The sequence below is a fragment of the Heloderma suspectum genome, chromosome 11 (assembly GCF_057233095.1).
Source record: "Heloderma suspectum isolate Gila_16-S chromosome 11, 16-S_ref, whole genome shotgun sequence".
In the NCBI taxonomy this organism is placed as follows: domain Eukaryota; kingdom Metazoa; phylum Chordata; class Lepidosauria; order Squamata; family Helodermatidae; genus Heloderma; species Heloderma suspectum.
The window spans coordinates 1,482,241-1,505,864 of NC_139468.1; the positions used below are offsets into that span (position 1 = coordinate 1,482,241).

Consider the following 23,624-nt stretch of genomic DNA (forward strand, 5'->3'; position numbering starts at 1 on the left):
TTTCCCTTATTTAGAAGTATTTACTACCAGGTGGACTGATCAGCTACCCTGAGGCCCAGCAAGTCCTGGCCTAAAAAGTGAAGCTCCATTGGTCCCAGACAAAGTTCCACTCCTGACACCAACCCAACTGCCTGTGCTCGGACTGGTCCCAACGCCTTTAACAGCATGATCCCAGGGGAGCAGCCTGAGGGTGCCGCATAGGTGGCTGGCTTCCTAAATCCAACATGCCACTGAAGGCGAAGCCCGATAAAAGCCAGGCCCTCCTGTGCACCGAGAAAGAAAACCTGTTCAGAAAAGTCCAGGATAAAACTATTTGGCAAAGGATAGGCAGATACTTCATTCTTGCTGAACTTATCTCCAAGCATAAAAGAGTTGCAGTAAGTCTCAGAAATCCAGTGCATGTTGATTCTTACTAGTAACTCATGTGATTTAGAGAGCAAACTATCAGAATATTCCGACATTTACCACTAGTCCCTTACAGCCAACTGAATGCCTTCAGCAGGCAGCCCAATGTCACACCCATTTCCAGAATGTACCAGTGATGAGCGTTTTCCATGTCATAGATTTAAATGTCAAAGAGAAGCCTCATGATAGAAATCATAGAATCATAGAGTAGTGGGGTTGGAAGGGGCCTATAAGACCATTGAGTCCAACCTCCTGCTCAATGCAGGAATATTTCTGACATTTCCCTTTGGGCCTCCTAAAACTTTAAAAATTACCAGTAAACATCAACATTCACTAAGTTTTTAACATAGATATTTTATTTATTTATATTCTGCTTTTTATCTTCTAGGTTGCTAATAAGTTAATTAAACACCAACCACAATGTAAAAGCAATAAACATTGCGCTAGAACATCATAACAGGGACATAAAGCCACATCAGTGTCATAGGGGTTTTTTAAATGTAAAGTCAAAAGCCTCCAGGAACAAGTGACTCTTAATGGCCCATCTGAATGCAAGCAGAGAAGGAGCTTTTAGATAAGATCTGAGCTGCCCCATATTTGATCTGAGCTGCCCCATATCATATATAAGATCTGAGCTGCCCCATATTTCCGAGCTGCCCCATATTAGCTGACTAGCTAAACACCTGCCTTCCTGAGGATCTAAATTGTAATCGGCAGATCACAAACACATGAGTAGCTCTACCAAACAAAGCTTCGTCATCCTTCCGCCTTTGACTTTGTCCCTGAACACGGTGCTTCCTTTTGAAAGGCGGCAGAGGGGAATTGTGGACAGACTTACCCAAGCCACTGATGATGTGTGTCAAGTCGCTGGCTTCCAGCAGGATCGGTCCGTTTTCTTGTTGGCCTTCTTCCTTGTAGTACAACTTGTAGCCCTGGACCGCCGCCGGGTCCTCCAGGTCTTGCTGCCACCTTACCAGGATGGTTGTGCAGTTCATGGGCTCCAAACGCAGCTCGGGAGATTTTGGCACTAGGAAAAGAGGGGTTTTCCTTTTCATGTTGGAGATACAAGCAGCACTTTTAGAGCACCCGAAGGAACTGCCTGTTGCCAGGTCAGACCGTGGCCCATCACCTGGGTCAGCCTGGTCCACACGGACTGGGAGTGGCTCTCCAGGGCCTCAGACAGGTCTCTCTGAACCCTGCCTGGAGATGCTGCTGGGAGTTGAGCTGGGGACTCTGTGCACGCAAGCAAAGGCTCTGCCCCGAGCTACAGGCGCCCTTTTCTGCAAAAGCTGCCCCTAGATGTCCAGTGCATCAGAAGTTGCTGACCTGGTTCGCATGTCATGTCAGCCCACCATGGCTTCATTCACTCGCAGGGGCTGTTGCATTCTGCCAGGCACCCACAACTGCCATTTTTGCATAGCAGCCACAGGCGCTTGGCTTGTCGTGGCTTATCTGGTCATGCGAACCCACGCAGCAGGTGGGTTTTGAGGGTTAGGCAACCCTCAAATAAGCCATGGCTTGTTTTGGGCTTATTTGAGGGTTGTCTAACCTTCAAACAACCCCTGCCACCTCGGTTCACATGACACAACAAGCCAGGCGCCTGCAGGAGCCCAGCATGAACCAGCAGCCCTCGCAGGTAAATTAAGCCATGGTGGGCTGTCGTGAGATGTGGACAGGCCCACTGTTCTGTTCTGATGCCAAGTCTCCCTGTAATTGCAGGTTGGAGCTAGTGAGTTTGTGTAGCAGCCAATGGAAAGAAGCCATGGAAGGAAGCCAAAACCCATTGATGTTAGTGTGTAGTGACAATTTACAGCCTTTTTTTGTTTTTCCTTACAACGGAGATTCTGAAAGATGCAGTTGCGCATGCCACTGTTGTAGGTGTGAGGGTGTCAGATTCTGACCTTCATTACAGCATGATCAGAGGCAGAACAATTATAAACAAAGCGTCTTCTCTTACCCAACCCAGTGTGAGACAAGGATTCACTACAGAACTGACAGTCTGAACTATTGTTTCATTAGTCTCATCTTTAATTTGACCTTCACCCCTTCATACAAGACCAGGAAATGGCACTACAGCATGATGACAAAGGTGCCAATCCACAGAAGCAGCCCCTCTGCTGGCCTGCTGTCGATGGGCCCTTTCCATGCAATTCATACAAAGATGAAAACCAAAGTCTGCTAGCCGTTTCTGCGCATGGCGTAGCCCTGCACCTGCACCCTGCACACTTTTGCCATGCAAGTGACTTGCATTTCAATTGCCCCAGAATGGAAGAGGCTGTACAGGTGGCCACACGACTACCACAGATGGCTTCTATGCTAAATAGTAAGTGATGCTCCTTGTTCCTTTGAAAATATACTTACACAGAGCATAACAAAAGAATCCAAAATAAGATCAAATTATAACATGCTCAGCTTAAGAATATATTGAAAGAAATGCATGCATGAAAGTACACGAAGCTCATAAACAAAGCTTCATCCATTTATGAGAACAAAATGTCCAGTCCAAACTGACACCACCTGATTCGTGTCAGGTGTCTTCAAAGCAGAATGTAAATGCCATTAGAAAAAGATGACTGATTCAATGTCCCAACAGTGGTGGTACTGAATTAATTATATTCAATGGCTGAGTAGGATGATAACCAAGTAGCCTCTGCCATAATAATAGTTGTCAACTGCTTGTCCCTGAATGTGTCACATTGGTTTTATAGCTCAGGGAACACTGCAATCAAGTCAAATGCAGAAGGCAGGATGGCACAATATAAGGATGCTCTGGGACAAGCCTTTTAACCCACCTTTGCCCTGCCTCATTCGCAGAATTTTACAAGGACTCCAGACAACATAATCTTCCATTTCTAACCCTCCCATGTTTCCCCATCACTTCTTCCATCTTTTTCTCTCCACAAAAAAACTGTTAAGGGGGGAAAGAAGGAATAGCTGCACCCTGCGTTTTGACTGACAGAAGCTGGAACTGTTCATCTGGAAGCATCCTAAGTTTAGGCAAAAGCGGCTGATGTTTGAACCTTTTTGGAATGACAGGTTTCAGGACAACGTTTAACCGTGCATGCTTTAACATGGCTGAGTCTACACATTTATTGCAGAATAATTTGTTTACATTGTTATTAATTTTGTCAATAAATAAAATGTTAAGTAAGAATGATGTTCCACCTTTGACGCTCGTGGCTTTTGGTGTGCGATGCGACGTCCACAGAGATGCTTCCCCCCAGCCTATCTGTGTTGCTGCAGAAATACGAACTAAATAGATGCTGTCGGGTTCCAGGCCCCCTAGAAGATGCTCGTACGTTGTGCCTGGAAGCTCTAGGACTTGCACTGTGCTGTCGGTGCCAAGGCGAGAGGACAAGCGGAAGGAGACCACCTGCCCTCGCCTGTACTTGGCTGGAATCGGCAGCCACGAGACCAGAATATCTGTGGGGCTTCGGCTTGTCAAGCTGATTTCGGGAGCCCTTAGGGGAACTGAGGAGGAGGAAATTGAGACAGGTAAGCGATTACCAGCAGAACACAGCCCTGAAGCCATTTCTATTGTTGCTGTACATTCTCTTAATAGTTTCCTTCATTGGCACAAGAAGAGCTCTAGGATCACGCTGATCTGGCTGGCAACCGCCACTGGGCAAACTGTCCTTCTTGTTGCTAGTAAAGCGCGGGCCAAGAAGGGTGGCTCTTGGTGGCTCACTCAGCGATGGCTCTCCCCAGAGCCTCCCAATTGTAAGCAGAGGTTCCCTGCCAGACAAGGCCTTCCTTAGCTACTTGCAAAGAGCACAACACACCTTGCAAGTTGTCTTGCACAGCCCTCGCTCTGCTAGGCTCAGGGGCCAATTCACACACACGGGATGCTTCCCTGGTACATTTTGATGCTTGAGTGTGAAAATGCAAAATGGTCCCCCTCCCGCTTCACACACAGCTTAACATGGGGCCCAGCCCGCTGGGAAGTGGTCCTGCACAAGCCCCGCTGAAGGGAGAGCTCTTGGGTACCTCCTCTTAATTTCAGAGGGGTTTGTGCAGGGCCACCTCCCAGCGGACTGGGCCCTCTGCCCGATCAGATCTGTCTGCCTCCAACTCCGCCACCCTCCAGGCCATCCAACACCCATTGCCGAAGGCAGTTCCCTCTCCTGGCACAAACATGACAGAGCCGGGCAAATGTTGGTCCCACCAAGGGCCACAAATGTTGGTCCCCTGTGACATGTTCAGTGTAAACATTTGAAGCAAGAAAGGAAAGGAAGGGCATGAACCTTTAGACGGTGCCCAAATCATTCTGGTGCCTGAGGCAGAAAAATCCAAACGGCCCTCCCACAGGTGGTAGTGGTGGCGACTAATTTATTTCTATCCCAGCATTCTGCAGAAATATTCAAGGCAGCTTACAAGTAATACAATAAGACCAGGATTCTAACCAATAAATTAAGTAAAAGGCATTACAACCAAATCTTCAAACAGAGCATGTTGCAACAGACCAAGAGTAGCAGCAGGAAATCCTGATTACTGATCAAATTCTGAAAAATACCCCTGAAATAAAATAGTCTTCACTGCCTGTCGAAAAACAGGCAGCGATGGGGCCAGGAAGACTGCTCTCAAGAGGCCATTGCCAGATTGGAATTTTTCCTGTTTTCTATCCATGTACTCACAACGCAGTTTACAAAATTGAAAACATAAGACGTTAAAACAGGGGTGGGCAACCTTTCTGCCCCTGAAGGCCACATGTGGCAATGGACAGTGCGTGGGGGCTGCCTGCCTGCACACGCTTCCCCCCACCCCCATATCAGCCTGCTGGAATAGGGAGGTTTGGCGCTGCCCTCCCTGTGCGCGGAGAGCTCACTGCAGGCCTCCCTCCCCAGCGGGCTGGCACCGGGGGGAGCTTTCCCCATGCCAATCAGCTGCGGGGGGGACCACAGGACTTGAACAAGGAGCGGGCAAGACATACCGGGCCGACTCCCTCTCCCCATTTAAATCCCTCCCCCAGAAAAGCCTTGGTGCCCTCTTGATGATACACCTTCATGCATCCCAGGAGAAGCCTTTTCAGCACTGAGCCAGCTGACAGTGACATCTGCAGGAATCGGGTCTCCTATCAATGGACCCTGTGGTTCTGAGGCGGAGCCGCATTTCCCGTGCGATCACAGGCTTTCTGCAGAGAGGCCCACTTACTGTCTTCCAAAGTACGCTGTGTCACATGGTCAGACATCTGGCTAGCCCCCATGGGCATGTAGGCCACAATATAAAAGGTGTAGCTGCTGGCAGGTTCCAGGTCATCAATAATATAATGCGTTGTGTCGTTTCCAATAACCACTTGATACTCTTCATTATTTAAACCTAGAATACACAAAGAATTTACAGAAACAAAAAATTTACCAAACCCTCTCTGAAGGAATAAAAGTTTATGGCTGTCATCGTACCAACACTTACCTGGGAGTAAACCAGGTGGAAATAAATCCATGGGAATTATTTACACAATCACAGAGCTGGAAGGGACCTTGGAGGTGGCCTGGTGCTCAGTGCAGGCCCTACAACACAGGATGCAACCACAGTCTCCCTGCCAGGTGGCCGTCTGGCCTGTGCTGAAATACCTCCAGCAAAAGAGCCCTCACTGCTTCCCAAGGCAGCAACCGGGTCCACACGATCGGCACAGCTCACCATGGATTATTTAAACGATGATGAGCCATAGCGCCGGCAGGGAACATTCTGAAAATGCAAGCCGCAACCACGGCTCGTCGTGTGGTTTGAACTTGATGGGGGCAGACTGTGCGAGAGTTAAATGACCCTCGCAGCACCCACAGCCTATTTTAGGGTTTTGCGAGAGATGTTTAGCCCTCACACTACCCATCCTCCAGGTCTGGATGACACAACAAGTTGCAGTCACGGTTTGAACATTCAAAATGGCTGCCAGCACGTGCCACAACCCACTGTGGCTTAAGTAAGCCACGATGGGCTGTTTGATCGTCTGAGCAGGTGCAGTGCGTTCCACGGCTGGACAGTTTGTGCCGGTAAGACGTTTCTCCTGACGCTTAGGGGACATCTGCTTCCCTGCCATTTTCACCCTCTGGAGCAACAGAGGACACGGCTGCACCATCTTCTGCATGGCAGCCTTTCAGATATTCGAAGACCGCTCTCATGCCTCCTCTTCGTCTTCTTCTCCAGGCTAAAATTCTATGGAAGAAGGAGGAGGAGGATCCTCCAGACGCTGGCCTCGTCGGACGCGGAGGCAGCGCTCGTTAGCATCGGACCGACACGTGTTTGTGTTTGCATCAGCGCAGGAGCAGGAGCAGTACAAGGAGTGGCCCCGATCTTAGAACGTCCTTTGAAAATCCTTTGCCCCTCGATGGGTTTGTGGGAGAGATTCACAGCAATTCAGGTTCAGATCTAAACTGCCTCCTCCTCCTGCAAAGGAGCCTGGGGTTGACCCTGCGTCATTACCACAGAAAAGCTGCTCACAGCAGCCGTCCTCCCTGAGGGCACAATTCCTGCCAAACGGCTTGTCGGCTTTGTCCAAAACCCAAGGAAACCCACCACTCCACCAGAGCAGCTTAAGCCTTTCCCCTTAAGAGCAGAACTTCTCTACAAACTGAGCGGCAAACATTCCACCAGTTGATTTTCCCACAGTGATAGCATTTTAATTAGGCAAGATTATGAGCATCTCACAACACCCCAATTAATGGCTTGTTAATTAGGAACTGCATGGCACGATTTCTGACCTGCAGCACAGGATCCCTGAACCCCACACTGAAAGGGCTTGTTCTCGCCATGAATGGCTGGCCAGACCTCATGGAGAGGCCCTAATGAAAGAGCCAGAAGAGAAGACAAGGCAGACTTCCCCCCTCCCACCCTCAATCAGCCATTCCTTTGTTCCTTTTCTTAATCGTTAACAAGGAATTAACACGCAGTCTCTCATGGAGACCCCGTTCTTCCTTCCTGCTACCATGAACCTCTTCCCTACCCCCAATTTGAATACAAAATATTCTTTATAAAAACACCCTCTCAGCAGACACCTGTTTGTTTCCCTCTCCATCCACGCTGCCGCCCCCACCACCAGCCCAGTTTTATTCAAAACTAACTTTTACTCTGCCAGGCAGGAAGGTGGGAGAGGATATAATCTGATTTTGGAGGGCTGATTTTAGAAACGCTGCAATTGCTCCCAACGAATAGAGGGATATCTGGCTTGTGAAAAGCCCAGTGCTCTGTCAACAGGAAGTGGAAACCCCTCAGCCTTTCCCCATTAAGAGGGCAATTAGAAATAAGGCCATAAGAGCAGCCCTGAAGCAGGAGCGAGCAGGCTGGAGGATCAGCCTCCCTTTCCCACAGTGGCCGGCTAGATGTCCCAATGGGAAGCCCACAAGCAGGGCAGTGGGCCTCAGCACTTCGCTGCTGCTGTTCCCCAGGGCCTGGGACTCAGACACGGGCTGCTGCCTCTGAACGGGGAGGGAGCAACCAGCTATCGGGACAACTGGCTTGCGATGTCTGCATCCTCCATTAATGCGTGCAGTGCCCATCTCCATTTCAACTAGAGGCCATGGCACCAGGCACCCCTGCTGTGACTCTCTCAGTCCCTCCTTGGCCACGGTCCCTCCTTTGCCAGCCCACAGCAGGCTAGTAAACATTTTTACAGGCTAGTAACTTTTGCGGGCTTCTTAAGGTGGCCGAATTCGGCTTCCAAAGCATACATGATATAAAATGCGGAAGCATTTATACCACATGCTACTTGATCTTCTTAGAAGAGGTCCAGCTGCTTCTCTGTGCATTAACATAAACGGAAACCACAAACAAGATATTGTATTAGATGCCTCACTACAGATCTCCAGAGGATTTGTCCCAGTGGCTTCATATGGATATTTGATAGTGGGGGGTAACAGAAGGAAAGCTGTAGAAGTCTACAGGAGAACTCCCACACAGCTCTGAGGAGAAATCTCCCAAGATGCCTCTTTGCACCTGCCCAGGCAGGAAGGCTCCTGCCTCAGGAATACAGTGGACTCATTCACCCTAGTCCCCAAACGGCCAAGAGCCAGCCATCCTATGGGTCCAGGGGGAAAAGTGACACTCCTGCAGAGAACATCAAGGAGCCACGCCACGGCCTCCTCAAACGGGGCCACCTACCTTCCGCTTTCATGTAGTGCACTGAGTAAGCGATCACTTTGTCCGAATTATAAAGGGGCCTCTCCCAGGCTAAAAGAATGGCTGAACTTGACATGCTCTCCGCATGGACATTGCAGGGTGCGCTGGGCCGATCTTCAGACAGAACGACGGTCAGCCGTGCTCTGGAGAGGATGGAGCCTTGGCTGTTCTCGGCCATGCACTGGTAGATGGCGTCATCTTCGGGGATGATCTGGTTGATCACCAATTTGCTAGACAGACAGACAGACAAAACAGGTCAGGGGAGGCATTAAAAGGAAGCAAAAATGGAGGCTCAAACCAGAGAGTAGACAAGCAAATCTGGTCCTGTGGGTAAAGCTTGTTCTGGATGGGACTGCACTCCCTCTGAATGATCAGGTTCAATGCTTAAGGATGCTTCTGGACTCAATCAGGTGGCTGCTGTGACCAGGACAGCTTTTGCCCCGCTTTAGCAGTATGCCAGTTGCGCCCTCTTCCTAGAAACAGCAAGTCTGGACACAACAATCCATGCCTTAATCACTGCCTGTTTAGATTACTGCAATGTACTCTGTGTGGGGCTGCTCTTGAAGACAGTTCAGAAACTGCAGCTCAGACAAAACATGGCAGCCAGATTGCTTTCTGGTCTGTCCTTCATAGGTGTATAACATTGGTCTTATATCAACTACACTGACTTCCAACCTGTTTCTGGGCCCAAGTTAAGGTGCTGGTTCTGACCTATAATGCCCTAAATGCTTTGAGGCCAGGTTATCTGAGAGACTGCTCCTCCTGTATTAACCTGACCATTATTTAAGTTCTTTTTCAGAGGCCCTGTTGTGTGTCCCACCCCCAAGAGAGTCTGGGATGGTAGGAAGCCAGACAGACCCTTTTCTGTAGAGGGACCCTGGCTGTGGAACTCCCTCCCTAAGGAAGCCAGATTTGCCCCATCTTTGCCTCAATTTGGGCAGGCCACAAACCCCTTTTTGTTATATATGTTATAGGAGGAAAAAAGGTGGGATATAAATGCAATAAATAAATAAATAAATATCTGGCTTTCCATGTGTTTTAAATGTTTTTATCCTACTCTCTGATTTGTTTTAAAGATGATTTGTTCTGTTCCTAATCTGATTTGTTTTGATAGGATATTGTTTTTAAATATTTAAATTATTTTGGAGGCCCTTTTGGGGAGCAAGGCAATTCATGCATATTTTAATAAATACTTAATACATTTGCACCAGCTCTATAAATACAGATGATTTAAGAACTGAACAGACGTACTGCAAAGAAGAACCCAATAAAATCAAATATTTAAGCTGACATTGGCTGGATGGACACCCAACAATCACAGGGACAAGAGAGAGAAAGACAGAAGTTTGTCATTTAAGTATTTCTACTAAGGGTTTATTCAGTTCATCCCCTTAAAAAAAGCACAGAAAATCATAAAAAGGGCAGTATTTGAATTCTTCAAAATCCTTTTATGTCCATATACTTATTTTATGGGGAATGGACTTGTGCAATCTCCTGAGAAGTTTGGCAATAGCAAAATTACTGAGAGGGACAGGTACTGGATTAATACATATTCAGCCAAATACCATGGTGTTTGGGGAATTGTTTTTTAAACAGGGTTGAGAACTTCATTAGAGTCAAGCCAGGGTTTTTGGTTCCTGCCTGGGCTAAGTAACAGCTACTAACAAGCAGAATGGAAAGTGAAACTAAGCTAAAGCAACTGCTTTGCATCAAAGGGGCCATGTCAGAATTATTACACTGTTTAGTTAGGGAACATCCCCAAATGCCAACAGCAACTATTCCTCATGATAAAACAGACTCAAAGAGCCTTATAAAATAGTTTAGATGACTGGCTATTTATTCAGGGCAGCGCTATTCCCTTTACAATTTTTTTAAAATTTAACGCTAAATAACAAAGTACCATCTCAACATCAGGTAAGGCACATCTCCCATCAACGATGGGGACATATTTGGGACAATTTTCCATAGTGAGCACATAGTGAGTCCTTCTGCAAGGCTTTCTCTCTAGAAAGACAGATGGCCAGGGCAGGCTGAATCTGTGGTGAAGTAGTATATAAATGGAAACCATATTTCCAGAAACAGATCATGTTTAACCAGATCCCCTACTTAACCTACTACACAGTTTTCTCCTTCTAGTTACATTTTGAATTCATTTTCAGAATGCAGCCATTTAAAAATGAGTTTTGCTCCAAGTTGTCCTTAATCTTGAACATGATCCACTGTGCCAGGTTCACAGAGCATTTGGTCAGAGAACCATCTCCTCCACACCAGACTAGCGGCAACGACCCCTAGTAACAGCAACACTGACTGCAGACAGAAATGTCTCCCACCAGAGCCAACACATTGGTGGACACCACTGGTGTTTCAGAACTCCTGCCAAACATACTCCCATCTGCAAATCCTCAGAGATGGAGGGGCTCTGCTGTGGTTGCCAATCAAGGAATGGGCCCAGAAATCATCTTGCACACAGAGTAAGAACGTAAGAAAAGTCCTGCTGGATCAGACCAAGGGTCCATCTAGTCCAGGATCCTGCTCACACAGTGGCCAACCCGCTGCCCACGGGAAGCCCACAAGCAGGACACGAGGGCAACAGCATTCTCCCACCCAAGCGGTTGTGAAAATCCAATAGTGCCCACCCATGACATATGGCTCTCCTGCACAAATCTCAATGAAATGAACAACTATGCAGGAGCACCATTCCCTGCTCTGGGGGACCAACCTGCGCATCCCTCACTATGGCACCCCAAACCTGCCACTTCAGCTTGGCGGACCACCTCTGCTCCTACCCCGCAGCTCGCGTTAACAGTCACCAAGCAGCTCTCTGTTCTCACCTGTTGTACATTTTAATTCTGCCATTGGAATGGATCTTCCTCCCGTTCTTCAGCCAGGACGTCTTGGGAGGCGGGGTGCCTTCAGCCTGGCAGGCGAAGCGGGCTGTGCCGGCTCGGGGCCTTGTCAGGCTTTCTGGCCACTCCACAAAGGAAGGAGGGGCTGTGGGGATGAAGCAAGAGCTGGGGATGAACTCGCCGATTTCCCACTTTTCTTCCCCTTTTCCTTTATATCAGCCTACCCTTACTTTAATTTGTAAACCATCTTGAGTACATTGGCCGAAAGGCAGTATATAAAGGCAGCAGAATAAGGAAGGAAGACAAAATGACATCTCCTCGGCCTGGCCCGGCCCAGGAAGTGGGACCCACCCCTTCCCCTGGGCCAAAAACAGAGCATGCCCACACAACCCCTTTGTCCAGACCAGTTTTCGAGGGGAGCGGTGCTAAGGGAAGCGCCGTTTTAAATGTGATCTTACTTGGCTATTTTATGTGCATTTTATATCACTGTCATCGACCTCAAGCATTTGGGCTATGGCAGGCTTGAAATTTAAATCACGTAACACGTGAATGGGTGATTCTACAGAGCATTTTCCCAGGGCCCCCTCAACTGCTTTACTTTTTACACTTTTTTTTTTTTTTTTTACACTTTGTACACTTTGGCCTCACTAGCCCAACAAGCATGTGGGACATCCAACATCTGCTCAAGCATAGCAGGACCGCTGGATCAACAGGCAGGCAGGCAGCTCTTGCACAGAACAAAGGATTGGAGAGCCTAATGCCAGCCACCCACTCCTCCTCTGGGTTAAATCTTCTTCACATCCAACAGCCTAGATCAGGGGTCCCCAAGCTATTTGGGTCAGTGGGCACTTTTTGGAGTGCCATGAGCACTCTCAGAAAATGGCTGCCGTGGGGTGAGGGGCTTGCTCATTTATAAAATGGCAGCCATGGTGGGCATGGCTGGACACAAAACATGCATCTTCCAGAAGGCAAACTGGTGGGCCTATCGGGAAAGTAACTTGCCCAAGAACCTAAGTCCAAGGCAGAGGTGGGGTCTGAGCTCCAAAACACAAACCCCCTCTTTGGAACCCAAATCAAGACGGCGCTGGAGGGAGGTGTTTTGCAGCAGGCCATGCCAATCTCCCAGCTTAAAAAATATTAAAACCATCTTAAAAAATAAACTAAAGATCAGGAGGGGCAAGGAGCCTGAAGAGCACCAAGAGAGACACTTGTGGGCGCACTGCTGCCCAAAGGCACCATGTTGGAGACCTCAGGCCTAGAAGCCCCCAAAGCCAGCTCACCCAGCACAACAAGCGTTGCCATTGCAGTGGTGAAGTTACGCGTGCCAGGAATCGTCGCACGGCAGATGTAAACTCCAGAGTGCTGCACTTTCACATCTGAGATCATGAGGTTGCCATTCCCAAGTACGCGGGTGTTGAAAACGTCAATGGACTTGTGGTCTGTTTGGGAGAAACAATCCAGCTCTGAGAAGGCTCCTCAGTGGATGGGCTCCATCCACCTTATGGCCCACACCCCCTTCGTCCCCCAGGTCCTCTCTTCTGCTTTGTGACAGCTCAACACTCAGCTGCACTTTGGCAAATAGTCCAATCCACTCTAGAATCTGTCTGAAGGACAGCCAGCTCAGTTGACCCAGTGGAAGCAACCTCTCTGGTCACAAGAACATGCGTGGCCAGGGATTGTGCTGCAAATTTCTTTGAACCCCATGCCCCCTCTTCTTAAACATCTCCTTACAAATGCAGGAAGCTGACTGGAAAAGGCCATAGCCGACCCCAGACATCCCAACCCCGCCACGATGGTGGCTCTGCAGAGGCTGCATCCCCCGCAGCAAAACAGGTCTGCCCTGTGGTGCTGCCCATCAGCCACTGTTTCCATCTGAGACACTGTACTGGGGGGGGGGGGGCAGACCTGACAATATGTTGCCTGAGATGCCTTGAGAGGACAGCAGGCGGTTTCCCAGGCTCCTCCCCTTGAGGGACTCTTTCCCCAGACTAGCCTATGGAGAAACTGCTGCACATCAAGAGGGGATTCTGGGGCACACTCACACCCAGGTCTGCCGGGCCTGCGCCAAGGGAGAGTGTACCCTAACGCATGCCCAGCACTCCCCTGGGGCTGAGCACTGCAGGAAAGTGGTAACGGCGGACAAGCCTCCTTTCAGGGAAACTTCTCTTCCATTACAAGTCTGCTCCCCAAACAGCCTCAGCCTCCTAGGAGAACCTCTAGCGTGGTACCCCGGCCTGCCCCTTGCCGCACGCCGCCCAGGTTTGCACACAAGCTTGACAGCACACTGGGCAGGGGAGGTGCAGCAACAGTATGGAATTGTACACCGGGACCCGCAGGGCCCCCGGGCCAGCGCTCTTCTTAACGCCCTCTCTCTGACGGGCACCTTTTCCTCCTGAGGCAGCTGCAGGGACGCGAAGGAGGAGGCCGTCTTCAGTTTGCCCAAAACTAAGAGCCAAAGGCCCCGTGAGTGCATTCCAGGACTCACCCAAACGGCTCCACGACAAAATAGGCTTTGGGTTCCCTGTTGCAACGCATTCAAAGATGACTGTTTGGTGAAGAGAAGCTGTAATGTTCTGAGGACCGGCTATAATGGATGGCTTGTGGAAAAGTTTAATGTTGGAGGCTTTGAAAGAAACACAAGCAAGCAAAGAGTTAAATGGAAATGCACTGTTGAGACACTAAGCCTTCAGATCAGGCCCAAACTCCTGAAAGAAAAGACATGGGGTGAAAGCCTGGGTCATCTTCACATAAGGCAAATCAGGAGCATTAAGGGTCAGTGTTTGCCAGAGATGTAATGGAAAATGTTAGAAGAAACAAGATATTTTCTGGATACCTGGGACAACAGTGAGTGTCGCCTCAATGCTCTTCCGCCTGTTGGCTACTGTTGTAGCAACACAGCGATAATTCCCAGAATCCTTCTGTTGAACACCATAGATCTGCAGCACTCCCGACGGCAACGCGGTTATCCTGGAAGTGGGCCGGGATGGGGGGGAGAGCAGATCCATATTTCTGTTAGATACGGGAAGCATGGTTTTGACACATATGCCACATACGAAATGCCTCTGTCTGAATTGCCTCTGTCTGAATTGCCTATCTCCAATTTAAAACCCTTTTGCTAGCCATGAAATTAATTCTCTCTTCCGTACTCTCAGAAACCACAACTGGTGACTTTTTTAGTTTTGGGACTCATTTGAATCTTGATTGTGCAAACAAGCCCTTGGGTTTCATGAATTTGAGAGCCAGTGTGATACAGAGCACAGAGTGCTGGACTTGGGCCCTGGAAGACCAGGTTCGAGTCCTTGCTCAATCCTGGAGCTCACTAGGTGATCTCAAGTCACTTTCTCTCAGCCTGACCTTCCTCACAAAGCTGTTGTGTAGATAAAATGGGATACCCCATGTACACTGCCCTGAACCTCTTGGAAGAATGGTAAGACACAGATGAAATAAATAGATCTAGCACAGGAGAACAAATGGTCCATACCTGTCCATGGCTATTGGCAAAGTTGTCCGATTTACCTCCCAGGTGATAATGGCAGGAGGCTTGGCAGCTATTTTACAGGCAAACCGAGCCACACTTCCTTCATGAACCTCGGCTGGAAGAGGCTGAACTTCAAATGCAGACATGGCTAAAAGAAGGGGAGAAAAATGAAGGTTTGAGACCCAATGGAGAAAATAAGCAAAATAAATGCATTCTTATGAGGAGACGAAATAGAAAAACCGTATCAGTATTTTTGGAAGACATTGGGGTTTCTAAAAACACAAGAGCAATTTAGCTAATTAAAAAACAATTTAACGGATAAAGCAATTAAAAGTCGCTGTCCTAGTGGTGATGCTGAGATGCAGTGGGCGGGTGAGGATGAGTGGGTAGGGTTTGCAGCTTGGGAACTCTATTCCAAGGGTAACAACTGGAGAAAAGAGTTGGATGGGCCAACCAAGGGAGCACAAATTATTCTACTTGTGAATCAGGTTTGGCTCCAATATGCTGGTGACTAGATGAGATTTCAGAGAAAGAAATCCTCTCTCTCCCAGTTGGCAGATGGACCGCTGGATAAAAAGGGAGTTAAGGAGTACTCACGGAGGATAAGGAGACTGCAGAGAAGCTGAATTATTTTTTTGCATCTGGCAAATAGTAATGACAAGATATGAAGTTCTAGACCTTACTGACAAATTTAAAGCTAAGAAATCACTAGGTCCAGAAGGTATCCATCTGAGAGTTCTTAAAGCACTCAAATGTAAAACTGCTGATCTCCCAACAAAAATATGTAACATGTCTTTAAGAGGACTGGAGAGGGGCCAATGTAACCCCAGTGTTTAAAAAGGGATCTGGGATGGATCCTGGCAACTGCAGTTAACATCTGTTTCAGGTAAATTGGTGGAAAGCATTATTAAAGATAAAATTATCAAACATATAGAAAGACAAGTCCTGCTGAAAATAATCAACATGGGTTCTGCAAAGTAAGTACTGTCTCACTGACCTTTCAGAGTTCTTTTGAGAGTGTCAATAAAAATGTGGATAGGACTCCTAGGAAAAGTCAAATTCCATGTTGGTGATAATTAGGAAAGGAATAAAAGATAAAACTTCCAGGATTATAACACCTTTATACAAATCTATGGCATGACCACAGTTAAGGTGAGTAGGGGCAGACACGATAAGATGTGTACAAAATTATGCATGGTGTGGAGAAAGTGAGTAATACTAGAACTCAACGTGGCCATCCCATGAAGCCGACTGATGGGAGATTCAGGACAAAAGGCAGTACTTCATCACACAGCACAGAGTTAAACCACAGAATTTATCACAAGATGTAGTGATGGCCACCAACTCGGACAGCTTTCAAAGGGAATTGGACAAATTCACGGAGGATAAGGCTATCAATGGCTACTACTTCTGATGGCTATATGCTACCCCCAGGATCTGGGGCAGTGCACCTCTCAGTGTCAGATGCTGGGGAACGTAAGCAGGAGAGTGCTGTAATTGCCCTCCTGCCCTGCTTGTGGGCTTCCCACTGGGGCATCTGGTTGGCCCCTGTGCAAACAGAAAGCTGGGATAGATAAGCCTTTGGTTTGCTCCAGGACAGCTCTTCTGATGTTCTTAGAGGTCACACTGGTCAGCTGCTTGTTTGGGAGATGGGAGTGCGCGCTTGAATCCTGTTGCAGTACTCTTCCTCCTGCTGCCTATCAATGGAGCATCACCGTGATCATTTCCGGCCTGAAATCCCGTCTCCCAAGCTGGCCTGCCAGCAAAGTCTGTTGCCATGAATTTCTCCACACCCCTATTGCCGCTCTAAGCTGACACCCGAGAAGGCCAACTGGCATCTCTCAAGGGGCTGAATTTGGCCTAGGACTTTTATAAACATCCAGGGAGGAAAGGGGGAGACATTTCAGAATGAGGACACAGAGTTAACCCCTTTGCAGCTTGCTTCAGACGGTAATGGCGGAAAAGCTTCCAAACTTAATTAGAAGCAACCAAGGAATTAAAAACCAGCCTCAAAAGTAGTTGCCAGCCAAAATACTAGAGGGGAACTAGTGCTCTGACAAAACAGCCAGATGCCCAGTCAGAGAGATTCCATGTGAGGAAAATCTTCTAGATCGGGGCTAAAAGTGGCAGGAACTGCAAACGGGTAAGGGGACTTTGCAGCCCCACGTCCTTCCACTCTGAGGCTTTTTCAGATGCCTCTTCAGAGCATAGGGCTGAGAGAAATTGGCAGCAGAGACAGATCCACACAGGCAGCCACAGGAAAAACAAAACTTCCTATTTAGATTACTGCAATGCCCTCTACATGGGTCTGCCCTTGAAAAATGTTCAGAAACCATATCATACCAGTCTTACACCAACTACACTGGCTCCCAATTTGTATCCAGGCCCAAGACAATGTTGTTTCTTACCTATAAAGCCCTGAACAGTTTGAGGCTAGGATATTTGGAAGCCTGCCTCCTCCCCTATAAACCTCTTTTGATTCTGAATCTTCTTCAGAAGCCCTGTTCTGTGTCCCACCACCACGAGAGGTTAGGCTGGTGGGGACAGTGGGCGAGGCCTTTTCTGTGGAGAATCCCAAGCAGGGAGCTCCCTCCCTACACAGGTCAGATTGGCCCCATCTGCGCCTGGCTTCAGGCTGCAAAGACTTTTGTTTAGGCTGATTTTGCAGGTTTTAAGCAGAACGCTTTAAAGATGGTTTGTGCAGTTCGTAATTTGTTTTGTTATGAGATTTTGTTTTTACAATTGCATATCACCTTGAGGTCCTTTTTAGTAAGAAGGTGATTCATAAATGTTTTAATTAATATAATCAGTCAATCAATAACAAAAGCCCAGGAGCAGTATGAAGGCTGCAGAAAGACTCAGCTCCCAGAATGGAGGAGGACAGGGACCAGCCCTATATGTGCTTGGGGCTTGTTCTCCTTTCTGGATGAAGAACCAGAAGCTCTTTACGGCTACAAGGACAACGAGAGCCTGGGAGATGAGCAGGCGTCCTGGTGTAGGCGTCCTGGCGTAGACCTTTGCAAAAACAGAACCAGGCCACAGCCACAGCACACCCATCTCTGCCCTCCATTCATTCTGGTACCTAATTTCTCTTTTGTTCTGGAGGAAGACTCCCCCGAGAGGGTGCGTTGTAGCAGCATTAATCAATCAGCGGTGCTACTGTAACATAAATACGATGAGTGATCGTTGTTGCTGTTGTGGAGGGTTAATATGTTTTCCTTTCCCCTCTTGAGACCTGTCCACATCTGGGTTCATTCAGAAATAAAACACATGCCATGTTTTCAGACCAATCCCTTGTGGGCAACAGCCTAGAAAAGGGGAGCGTCCGCACAGTTCAACATGTCTGGCCCAGGTCCGGGCTGCGGTTCTTGGAGGGCAGAGAGCAGGCACAAGACATGCAGGGGCAGCAGGGAAGCAGCAGCGGCTCATGCCCCCCGCCCCTGCATTAAAACAAGGGTAATTTTTCCACAAGAAAAGTTCTACGCCCTGTATAAAGTCAATCAATTAAAAGCCTTTTAAATAAACTAAAAAGGCTTCCTGATTAATTGGGCAACACTTTTTAAAAAGTTGAATAAATGTCATTGCGGGTACATATAAGACCTGCAGCTGGTAGGCACTGCCTTAGAGGAGGAGTTCCCTCTGTGCTCTTGCAGAGGAAGATTTATTTAAAGCATTTTGGGGCCACTCTGCCGCCACCCAAGCAGCCCTCAAAGCAGCTTGCCGTCAGAATCAATAACATGACATAACGTTCTCAGAACGTGCACGTGCACAGTCTGAACGCAAAGTATGCTCCCCCCGCCCCCATGGGTTCTTTCTCTGGCTTATCAGGGGAGAGACAAGCCAGAGTTCTGGGTTTGCACACAACATTAACCAAACATGGATGGAGGGTCCATGGCTCATTTGGCTGCTCCCCCTTGCAGCACAAGCGATTGGGCAGTGCATTGCCTCAATCCTAAAAACCTAGATTTTAAAAAAAATCTGGGTTATCGTTGCATGTGAACCAGGCCTGAGAGGAAAAGCAAGGCTGATTTCATAATATAGTAAACCAGCATTTAAACTCCTTTCACGAACTCAGATATTGCAACCGCAGCACATCCGCACACACCAGTGAAGGAGAGTCAGCCACCAGCTCTCCTTCACCCCGATGTCCGATGAAAGGAAGGGCCGCAGCTCAGGGTTTGCCTGCAGAAGGTCCCAGGTTCGATTCCCGGCCCCTCCAACGAGTCAGGGCTGCTTGAAAGCCCGTAGAGACACTGCCAGTCCAAGCAGACAACACTAGACTTGGGGTTGGGGGGAGGATGTTCTGGCTCAGCATAAGGAGGCCCCTTCCTCAACGGGGCGGGGGGTCCACCCCCACATAAGAGTTGTGCTTATACAAAATCGTGAGCACAGATAATGATTCATATAGATGCCCAAGCTATCCTCACAGTGGGCGCATGCAGCACTCTCCAAGGGAGAGAATGCAGACTTCCCACAGATCAAGACTGGTGTGGAGGCAGGAAACACCTCCTGCTCACCCTTCCAAAGTAGGTCGGAATGAGACAGCAAAGTGATCCAGACCCACTGTCGCAAGGGTCTCTGCACCACAAGGGGGAGCAGCGCACAGTGCATGTGGCCATGGCCCTGAGGAGCTGATGTGGGGCTCTCCCCTTTTTGCTGCAAATTGCACTGATCACAACAAGGAGTGCCGAGCGCTTAGAAGCAGCATCAGACCCATGCCCCTCGGGCACAACCCCTCTGCTGCTCACTGTACTGGGAGAGGGCATGGTGGCACAGCAGCCTCGGCAAGATGCCGGGAGTGAGGGACAGACAGTTCACGCTCCCATGCATGTGTGAAAGCTTCCGGAATGCGGGGCAGCCGAAAACCATCCCGTGGGCCTGGAAGAGTTGTTTCAATTGCCTGATTTCTGGGGACAGATTTTGCTCGAGGTCGTTCTGGGTCTCCTAATAACCCACCAGAGGTGGCTTGTGGTGGGAGACAACAAACCCAACTGGTTAAGTGAGCAAAAGCTCAGAGCAAGCCACAAAAGGAGGCAGAACGGTTGAGAAAAGGGTGCCAGACGCGAGAAGGGCACCAGGATTTCAGTGCAGAAGGAGGGAGGAGGCACAACTGCAACGTTTGCTGAGCCGTTCCGCAGCCCCCGCCCCATTGCAGGGGCACAATGGGGACACTTGGGTTTGCTGCTGCATCACTGAACCCCTGCCAGGAAACAGAGCATTTTAAGGCACATGGGGAGTGCGGGAGGAAATGGGGACACCTCTTGGGGGCAGGGGAGTAGATGCAATCCTGGGTATGGTCTGGGGCCTTTCTCCACACAGTAAGCAGGCCAGGCAAGAGAGAGGGTGGAACCAATTACCTGGGGAGGTGGTGGGCTCTCCCACACTGGAGGCATTCAAGATGAGGCTGGGCAGCCATCTGTCAGGGATGCTCTGACCTGGATTCCTACATTGAGCAGGGGGTTGGACTCGATGGCCTTGTAGGCCCCTTCCAACCCTGCTATTCTATGATTCTATAGGGTGGCCCCAGCCAGCCAGCCTGGTGCGCTGCTCTGGCAGTGATCCTGAGCAAGACGGGCGGAGAGCGAGTGGAATCCCCATCAAAGCATGAAGGACTGTCCTTGCCGGCATTGTTTTCTTTGAGCTGTGAAAGGGCATAAATCTGCCTTGCGTAGAGAGGTAATTACACAAAGCTTTCATCAATACATAGCGGTGGCGGGGGGGCGGGTTCAGAAGCAATAATGAGAGAGGATTCTGGCCATCTGTCCCTCCTGCTAGGCTCAATTCATCACCTTTGCCCTGGACAAGCCTCTGCAGGGCCCAGCCACCCAGCACAGGGCTGAGGGGATGCAGCACAAAGCCGCCTCCGCCCGGCCTCCCCACAAACTGCCAGGCAGCCCCCTCAGTCTGATGCAGGGTTTAAACCAGGGCGGCCCTGCATGGAATGGCGTTTAACTTCTCCACCATATGTCTGTTGGCTGCCCTCTCACGAGAACAGAGAAGAGGTGGCCAGGGGAGGTGGCCAGCCCCCCTCCGGGGACTCCACTCCTGCACAAGCCTCCCTTGGGGCAAAGAGGAAGCAAGGCAGTTGCTCCAGTCCAGGCCCATCCCTTCCAAGGGGGCTTGCACAGGAGACATGGTTGGTGGATCATGCCCCAGCTTCATCAAAGCAACCTCCAAAATGTGACTTTCACTCATCATACACACAGCTGCCTTCTTCAGAGGCTCTGTTGAAATTACTCTCAACATCTATTGGCGAATGAACTGCTTGAGTCACATTTTTACATCCTCATCGAGGCCCACGTACAGAGAGATTTTCCCCTTGGTTTACTTTGGTAGAATTCTTACCAGCTGATATTCACATGCACAAAATATGTTTCACTCAGTTAATAAGAAAAATTAAACCAGAATTTAATGGGATGGAAGCTCATATTTATAAGGAAACTAAATGATCGTTTAAATTGATGCAGAGAATAATAAATTCTCTTTCTGTGATTTAATGCATCTAATGTTGTTGATCACAAGAAGCACCAGTTACTTTGTTTTTCAAGTGTCTTTTTTCAGTGTATCTACTCATTCTACAATGAGCTTAATAGAATTCTTCGGTGCTGGTAGGAATAGAAAACCCTGGCTCCTTTGACCCACCAGCTGCCCAAGGTTGCCATCTCAGGATCCACACAGCCTGATCCACAATGTACTCAGGTCCACACAGCCTGAGTACATTGGCTCCCTTGCAGATGGCCATGCAGGATTGACCTCTGGAACTCACTGGATGTGGTGATGCTCACTGGCTTAGATGGGGATTGGACATGTTCGAGGAGGAGCAGAGAGGCCTCCCACCAGTCACAATGGCTGCATGGAACGCTCCAGGTTCAGAGGCCTCCAAGTACTAGATGGCAGGACTCATGAGCAGGGCAGTGCGGCCGCCTTCTTGTCCTGCTTGTGAGCTTCCCAGAGGCTGGATGCTTTGCTGGATGGGCCTACCTTAGTCTGATCCGGCATCCAGGCTCTTTTTACATCCTTATGCAACATCTTTTGCTTTCTTCAACGTCTTTGAAATCAGCCAAGTCTTTTGCAGGGGAGGCTTCCAAGACATTTGGTTGGTCACAAATAATCCCTCTGAAGCCACCTGCCTGGAGAGTACAAGTCAAGATTTTGTATGATCCTGGAGTCGCCACCCCCTCCAGGCCTCAGGAAAGGTCTCACACAATGTTGCCCAACTGACTCCTGGGTGGCCCATCCCACCACTTTTCTTCTCTCCACCCCTGCTAATCCCCGCAAGGAACAGGCACACACCGTGACAACAGGAGCCTCTCCTGGCTTAGAAGCAAAGGAGTCTGTACAGCTGAGATCCCTAATGCAGACAAGGCAACAGAGTGGAACACACCCTCCAAGACCATCCTGGAGGAGGCCCGGCCCTAACGAATGAGAGAAATGCCAGATGACTGGAGGAGGGCTAATGTGGTCCCTATCTTCAAAAAGGGTAAAAAGGAGGAACCTGCAAACTACAGACCAGTCAGTCTGACATCAATCCCTGGGAAAATTCTGGAGCAGATGATACAGCAATCCATCTGGAAGCACCTTGAAAAGAATGCAGTGATTACTCGAAGCCAACATGGATTTGTCAGGAACAAATCCTGCCAGACAAATGTGATCTCATTTTTGGATCAGGTAACCTCCCTTGTGGACTGTGGGAATGCTGTGGACATCATATACCTCGACTTCAGCAAAGCTTTCGACAAAGTGCCCCATAATATCCTGAAGAGCAAACTAGCTCAAAGTGGGCTAGATGAAACAACGATCCGGTGGATCCACAGTTGGCTACAGAATCGGACTCAAAGAGTGCTTCTCAATGGGACCTTCTCAAACTGGGGAGAGGTAACAAGCGGGGTGCTGCAGGGTTCAGTCCAGGGCCCAGTGCTCTTCAACATTTTTATGAATGACTTGGAGGAGGAGGTGCAGGGAATGCTGATCACATCTGCAGATGACACAGAATTGGGCGGGATAGCTAATACTTTGGAAGACAGAAACAAAATTCAAAGTGATCTTGATAAACTGGAGCACTGGGCAGAAAACAACATAATAAAATTTAATAGGGATAAGTGCCAAGTTCTGCGCCTAGGAAAAAGAAACCACATGCACAGTTACAAGATGGGGGATATGTGGCTCAACAACACTACAAGCGAGAAAGGTCTTGGAATTGTTGTCGATCACAAGCTGAATATGAGCCAACCATGTGATGTGGTTGAAAAAAGGCAAATGCTCTTTTGGGCTGCATTAATAGAAGCATAGCTTCCAAATCCCGGGAAGTACTAGTTCCCCTCTACTCAGCACTGGTTAGGCCTCATCTGGAGTACTGTGTCCAGTTCTGGGCACCACACTTTAAGAAGGATGCAGACAAACTGGAGGGTTCATAGGAGGGCAACAAAGATGATCAGGGGACTGGAAACAAAGCCCTGTGAAGAGAGACTGAAAGAACTGGGCATGTTTAGCCTTGAGAAGAGAAGACTGAGGGGAGATAGGATGATGCTCTTCAAGTACTTGAAAGGTTGTCACAGAGAGGAAGGCCAGGATCTCTTCTCGATCATCCCAGAGTGCAGGACATGGAATAATGGGCTCTAGTTACAGGAAGCCAGATTCCCGCTGAACATCAGGAAAAACTTCCTGACTGTTAGAGCAATAGGACAATGACACCCATGACCTAGGGAGGCTGTGGGCTCTCCCACACTGGAGGCGTTCAAGACGAGGCTGGACAGCCATCTGTCAGGGATGCTCTGACTTGGATTCCT

General features: G+C 48.8%; 1 protein-coding gene across 1 annotated transcript in view; it reads right to left on the reverse strand.

The window, feature by feature from the left end:
- PRTG (protogenin) overlaps positions 1–23,624 on the reverse strand; it is a 94,627-nt gene that overhangs the window by 44,384 nt on the left and 26,619 nt on the right. The window contains exons 3-11 of the mRNA XM_084816484.1: positions 14,842–14,986; positions 14,194–14,327; positions 13,846–13,983; positions 12,641–12,799; positions 11,346–11,505; positions 8,497–8,744; positions 5,557–5,721; positions 3,571–3,876; positions 1,244–1,432 (exon numbers count right to left, since the gene is read on the reverse strand). Coding sequence (XP_084672610.1) covers positions 1,244–1,432; positions 3,571–3,876; positions 5,557–5,721; positions 8,497–8,744; positions 11,346–11,505; positions 12,641–12,799; positions 13,846–13,983; positions 14,194–14,327; positions 14,842–14,986 — 1,644 coding nt within the window. The remainder of the gene's footprint in view (positions 1–1,243; positions 1,433–3,570; positions 3,877–5,556; positions 5,722–8,496; positions 8,745–11,345; positions 11,506–12,640; positions 12,800–13,845; positions 13,984–14,193; positions 14,328–14,841; positions 14,987–23,624) is intronic.